This window comes from Barbus barbus (genome assembly GCF_936440315.1).
Source record: "Barbus barbus genome assembly, chromosome: 1".
NCBI lineage: Eukaryota > Metazoa > Chordata > Actinopteri > Cypriniformes > Cyprinidae > Barbus > Barbus barbus.
Genome location: NC_136729.1, coordinates 40,711,782 through 40,719,033, shown reverse-complemented (window position 1 = coordinate 40,719,033; position 7,252 = coordinate 40,711,782). Strand labels below are relative to the sequence as shown.

At 36.2% G+C, this 7,252-nt stretch overlaps 1 protein-coding gene across 2 annotated transcripts in view; it reads left to right on the top strand.

Moving 5' to 3' along the window:
* The first annotated feature begins 1,070 nt into the window (after positions 1–1,070).
* The window catches only part of LOC306875996 (anoctamin-1-like), a 39,340-nt gene continuing 33,158 nt past the window's right edge, over positions 1,071–7,252 (top strand). Inside the window, exons 1-2 of one of the 2 annotated variants that reach the window (XM_079426878.1) lie at positions 1,071–1,417; positions 5,835–6,001. In XM_079426878.1, the coding sequence (XP_079283004.1) occupies positions 5,900–6,001 (102 nt within the window). In that variant the 5' untranslated portion in view covers positions 1,071–1,417; positions 5,835–5,899. Of the gene's footprint in view, positions 1,418–3,022; positions 3,731–5,834; positions 6,002–7,252 lie in introns of those variants that run through there. The other variant, XM_079426877.1, reaches the window with a different exon arrangement.

The window sequence follows — 7,252 nt, the reverse complement described above, 5'->3', positions numbered from 1 at the left end:
TGCCCAAGATCGGACAATGACTACAGCCATTATTATACAATGTTGCTTGTTGTCTATTTGTTAAGATAACGTTAGTAAGCTACAAAAAAATATAGGCTACATGAACGAATTAGCATATTTATTTTTTCAAGAGTACTATAACTTGCACTACCACCAATCAATTTTAAGCCGACTATTATGAATGATGCCTATATCACATAAAGTGGACCATTTCGATAATTTACAACAGTTTTTTCCTATATAAATAAAATAATAGCCCATACCTTTGTGAAGTTAACTGAAAAAGAGCACCGATCAGCCTTGCCTCCATGTTGTCTCGTGCTCAGGAGCTGATTGAACCGCACGTTGGAACAGGAAATGCTTGTAAATTGAAAACAGCTCATTTCAATCATGTTGGATTTATTCAATATTGTCTCTATTTTGAGTTATTCAAAATGAATAGCTAAATCCTTAACAACAGAATTAAGTAGGTTTTATTCCTCACATTTTTAAATAGTTTCAACTCAAAAAATATTTATAAAAACAAGGAATTAATTTTGTTAAGTGAAGTTTACATAATAAATTTAATGAAATCTACAACCCTACAGAATGACTTTTTACAGTATATATATATATATATATATATATATATATATATATATATATATATATATAGAGAGAGAGAGAGAGAGAGAGAGAGAGAGAGAGAGAGAGAGAGAGAGAGAGAGAGAGAGAGAGAGAGAGAGTAATATTTTCAATAATTTACTGTACAAAATGAAGATTTTTATTTTTAACTATTGTCTATTTACAACAGACGTCAACGACTTAAAATATGTTATCATTTTTATTTTTTTTTTTCAGTCTTGGCAATCACAAATTTTAAAATGTCATGCAATTTCCAAGTTTTTCATGACCGTGGAAGACCGGTAGTTATTGTGATGAACATGGCGTGCATATAACTTCGTGACACTTAAAGACTGTGCGTGCAAGTTCCGCGTGTTTACCATTTCACAATGTGTGCAAACCTCAGAGAAAACATTTACCCAGTAATTTAAACCGTAAATATAAATGTTAGTCAGTCCCCTGCCTGCCCACATTCCTGACCTGCTCCGATAGTGAAGGTAACACCTATGAATACGTCATATCAGTGCTGTGCACGCGCTGTCCGCATATCGCGCATATACGTTGCGTTACGACGATTTTGTACGAAAAGTATGGTTCTTTAATTGTTAAGACTTCGCTCTCTCCAAGTTGTAAGACGGAAAGATATTTACATGTTCTTGAGTGGTTGAGATAAACAGTGCTTGAGCAGGTGAGCCGGAGTCAGGAGCCGAAGCGCTGGAGTGATTTCCTCTCTGAGCACAAGAAAGATTCAACATTTTCATTCTTCTTCTCAAGCTCCGAAGTGGTACTGGACGGTTCCAGCATTTAATTAAAGGTGACTTGAAAATGTTAAGACATTACTCTCCTTCTGGAAAGCACTGATTGATTATTTAGTGTTGCCGGTGCGAGCTGTAGATGCGTGCACGCTCAGCTGATCTCTGTTTAATCAGTCCCCCGTGCGTCAGGTGGTAGTGGTCTAGAAAGTAATCACAAAATGTGGCTAAAAAATATTAAAACTGCACTTGAATTAATCGATTTGAAAACGACAGACCCTTGTAAAAAATCTGCCATGGCAACCACCAGTGGCGGACTGGGCCAAGAAAAAAAAAAAAAAAAAACATATATATATATGCAATAATGCATTTCGGGTGGCTGTACTGCAGTACGCTAGATGAGCAATATTACACTAGCGGTCGTGCAATATAGAGCCATCACATAAGCCAGTATTATATTACCAGTGTTGGGGAAAGTTACTTTTAAAAGTAATGCATTACAATATTGCTTTACTCCCTAAGAAAGTAACTAATTACGTTACTTAGCTACTTTTTATGGAAAGTAATGCGTTACGTTGTAATGAATAAACCTCAGGCTGAAGGAAAAGTACATTCACGTCTGTACAGTAGAACGCAGGAGAAGAAGGTTCAACATTCTTCAACAATTAAAAACAATGAAGCACAATTGTTAGTTTATCTAAAGTAATTTTTGCTTATTAGTATGATTGAACTGGATCAAAGGTCAGCAGCAAAGACATCGGTTAATAATAATGGGATTAGATACATTCGTGTTGTTTAACATTTAATTATTGCAGGTTTGCATCATATTCTGAGTTTGCATTTCACTGTTTTAATTCATTTTGATGAATACTAAATCTGTTTTTTGCGAGTGGGATGAATTAACGCACATTCACATTTAGTCTAGAACTACTTTTTTGAAAAAATAACTCGGATATTTTCTTGTAAATTAAAAAGTAATGCGTTACTTTACTAGTTACTTGAAAAAAGTAATATTATTACGTAACTCGCGTTACTTGTAATGCGTTACCCCCAACACTGTCTATTACTGACACAAAAAAGTCACTAGCAGCGACAACTGAGCTTGAGCTGTTTTGGAGTAAGTAAGAGAATGTGTGAGGGGGGGAAAGTGTGTGTGTGTATAATTACCTGTTCTCCGGGTAAAATTAGACGGAAACAATCCGTTTGCTGGGTCCTTGACTTTGTCATATTATCCATCGCCTATTACAGTGGCTGAAGAGTTTTCAGGCCATCTGCATGAGTGCTGGACAATGCATTGATCGATATAGTGTCAGTTGAGTTGGCTTGACCGAGTGTAGAAATCTAGATCTCAAAGATCAATTTTTGTAACTGAATGAATCAGTGTTTTGAACAAATCAATCGAGTGAATGATTCAATGACTCACTCGTAAAGTCACTCGTTCATAAATGAATCGGTATAATTGGTTCAATGGAGAAGGGTATAACTGCATAAAAGAGTCACTTGTCGCCACCTACAGGCTTAACGATGTAACAACGAAGTGATACAAAGGGTGCTAGTCGGCAAACGCTTGTCGTCCAATCAGATATGAGATCTGGAATATTACAGCCCTGCATCCCAATGTGCATACTATCCACCCTATCTGCCCTAAATAATATTGAAAATGACTCGTATCACATTGAATTTAGGATGGATAGTATGCACATTGTTTGGGACTCAGGCCAGATTTAGTTACAGCTATTTTCAATTGGTGTTTTAAAAAAATGAAGGAATCATCGATGATGGTCTGTAATATTACACCCTGAATGTTGTCAAATTTATGGTTGTAAAAACTTTAATTTATAGACATATAGGCCTATTTGTTTGTGAAAACATTTACGTTTTTGCAGTTCCACACATTTTTCTGTTTCATAAATGTTTTGCTAAAAATGTTCAAACCTACGCTCGGAAAATTCGCTGTGGAGTAAAAAGTGTGACAAGTAGTCTCCCGTTTATAGCCCATACACCGATATGCGTCTCCGTGTAAATCAAGATAAACAGGCTATACGTTGTGTTAGTTCTAAACACCACTGAACAAAAGGAAATAAGCCCGCATTCAACTCTGATGTTGCTTCATGAACTGCCCAAAAGCGCATCTGATGCGAGGGAAAGCTCGTGCGTTTGGTTGTGATGTAGATGTGTGTGGTTGGTGGATGAGATATAAACGCATTCGCACGGATCCAGTCCTCGAGACTTCATGTAAATACTCGTCTCTCTCACACGACACACAACTTCCACTACATCTACCTGGAAACTAGATACAAAGCATATATTTGCGCCAATGAAGGGTGAAGATGATGGAAATACTGCGAGGAAAGATGAGGAAGCTGATGGCTCGGGTGAGTTTCTCATGTATTATATTCAGGATCCTGATTGCGCGTTTGTTATTGATGAATATTAAAGATCGACATGATAATAAATCGCTCCGTAGCCAAACAGAATTCACTCAGACAAAATTGTAATGCACAGATTGCTTTGCAAAACACTATTTATAAAACCCAGATATATTATAAATAATGCATTTGTGCAAAGACTGGTGTTATTATTATTAAAATAATACTACTAATAAAGTCAGATATGCTGTAGCTATGGGCAATAAGGCTTTTGTCACGCATTGCCTTCAGGTAACATACACACGGAGCACATGAGGAAAATCCATAGCAGCATCATCTTCACCTGAGGCGGACAGAGATGCTGGTCTGAGGGGGCTGTGCATGTCAACCTCAGCTGTCAGAGGGGATTTTCCCATTTGGGGTATATGGAGGAATGGCTTTTCAAAGAGAATCGGTTTAAGGGAGAATGTTACTACATTATCTACAGGGATTTATATAGTAGAATATGGGAATGATGTATAAATCCGGTTACATTTTCCATATTTCTTTGAATATGATGCAGCAACCATGTTATAAGTAAGTTTCATGATTTATTGCCTTTTAAATACCATAAGACAATCAAATGTAATGATTGCCACAAGGGTGTTTTTCATCCTGAAAAATGCTTTTATTTGTCTGACATCATTTTAGGCAATGTAATAAAGCTGCATTATCTAATCTCAACAAGCAAATGGAAAATCCACTTGCAAATAGGGTCCTAATAAACATCAGACTCTATAAAGAAACAGGTAATGTCCTTGCAGAAAATTGCCAGAAAGCATGTCGTACATCAATTTGCTATTCAATATTCATAGCCTTTGTGTTCCTCTTCTGATGGCAACTGATTTTATATGGGTTCTTGGTGGAACATGCTGTTCAGTTTTGTTTATTAGCTTGTCTACATTGATCTAGGAGGTGATGGATCAGATGGACTAGCAGTTAATAGGGCTTAGATTGATCCGGCAAACGTTTTAAATCTGGTAAACCACCTCTTATGGTGAGATTATTTTCCTGAATGAAAATCTTATTCAACAAAATGTTTCAAACTCACTTATTAATATAAGAAAATTGCTCTAAAGATTGTTTACATATTTGACTGTTTACAGTAAATATTGTAAAAATATAACATGAATGTGTCTGGGATCATGTGAACTAATTATTTTCACATTTGATATCCTACTTTAATATTAAAAGCTGTTTGTATTAATACTCCATATCCATATGTCTGTCAAAAATATATATTTTACTTATTTATTTATTTTGTTGTTTATCATGGTCAAATTTATACTGAGTACAAAAGATAAAAGGCAAGCTGACATTATTGCACTGACTATCCCCCTGGAGCAATCCGAGGTTAAGCGCGCGCGCACACACACACACACACACACACACACACACACACACACTTGTATCCTACAATAACCTACATATGCATTCTAGGGAGTAAAATGTTGGCATGTGTTCTATAAGACGTTGTTTTTTGCTTTATTTTTTTATTTCAGATTTTATGCTTCACAATACAATGACATTGTCATATTACCACCCAATGTTTTTTAAATGTTACTTATTAGTGTTCAGATTATTAATTTTCAATGAGTGTCTTGAACTGAATGAATTGCATTTGCTCTCAGCTGCTCTGTAATTAGGTTGGAAGGCATTATGTGGTGGTGCTTGCATTCATTTTGAAGAATATATTGACCCCTTGCTGCCCTCTCTGTTTTTACTCCAGAACTGTGATCTATAAAAAGCAACAAATATAGTATGTTCTGAGACCTCAAATTTTCATAATAAAACAAAGAATCGTGAAAATAAGAAGAAATATTCAAAATTCTGCACAATTTCTTGGTCTCTGATCCAAAAAAAAAAAAAAAAAAATTAGAATACTGACTGTGACCACTTCAAACTTGATTTTTCTCTTTAAACGCAAGTCCAACTAAACTTCATACCAGCTGGTTATTTGCAATTCTGTGTGATAGAAAGAGTTGTTGAGATTAATTTAGCATCGCACTTCATATTCCTATCACAAAGCAATAATATTTGCATTGATAAATTTGTGTTTGCACTTCGACAGGTGAGAAACTCTTGGGTTTCAACAGCACAGAGGAGCAGCCATCAGGCCCGAGAGGACAAGACAGCATGTGGCGAAATGAGAAGTATGAAACTGTCCCATTGGATGTAAAGGGGGTTGATGGAGACAATTCTAAAGGCACTAGAGATTCTCTGTACCTCCAGACTGCTGTAAGTCACAACAACAGACAAACATTTCTCTGCACTCATTTTGTCCATTTTATTACCAGTCCCTCATCGGTTTCCCCGTCTTTCTAGTACAGTGTAATTTGCAAGGCCAACTATGGACAAATATTTGGACATTTGAATTCTTCAGTTTACACCTTTTTCTGGTACAGGCGATATGTGATATTAGCTAAGGAGGTTAAATTACATAAATAGTCACATTTGCTTTGTAATTCTACTGTTCTACAGTAGGTAAGCCTACTGAGGCTTTCCTGTAGCTCAGTAGGCTTTCCTGTAGCTCAAATAGTAGAGCATGGCGCTAGCAACGCCAAGGTCATGGGTTCAATTCCCAGGGAAAGCAAGAGCTGATAAAATGTAAAAACTGTAACTTGAATGCAATGTAAGTCGCTTTGGATAAAAGCGTCTGCTAAATGCATAAATGTAAATGTTTATGCAAGACAAATATTCTTCTTAGCCCGTATCATGCTGATAATTCATAAAGCAACCAAATATATATTTTCATCAAAAGCTAAAGCTTGCCAAACACATCTCGGCTAGAACACATTGCCTTCGTTTTCATACTCCAGATGGTGCAATATACTTTAAGCTCTGCCGATTTTGCGTACCCTTTGGGTGTGCAAAACTACTTTGCATGCTGAGGGCGCATTTGAACGTCTTTGCAAATCTGCAGGACAGGCTGGTCACTTTGAAATAACCTCTGCTAATCCTAAATGACTTTATACAAATTTATTAAATTACGTGTTGGGTTCATGTTTATAGATTTGGTACTTTTTGAGTGGTGTGTTACTCATTCTTATAAGGCTGTAACACATATTCAGGATTAAGATGACAAATCAAGAAAAAAACAGCACTTGTCAAGCAGTAAACTGACAGCTTCCTGCACTATATCTCATTATTTATAATTCTTAAGTCAAAAATGCAAATGAAAGTGCTTTCCATATTAGTATCTTGTTCAGAAATTTACCATGAGAAATATTTAGGCTACAAGGGTTGAAAAGTGTGACTAGTCCTGGTCCAAAGACCAACTGCAGTAGAAAGAAAAAAAAAGTTTGACATCATAAATGGCAGAATTCAACACGCATCAACCAGAGCGAGATCAAGAGCACGCCCATTAACATATTTCATACGTTAATTCATTAACCATAGGTAACGTAAGTCAATAAAGTTTTTGTTTGTCCCTGTTTTATATCGATGTCACAGCTTGCAGACGATCGATCTGCGTGTGCTCGTGACACT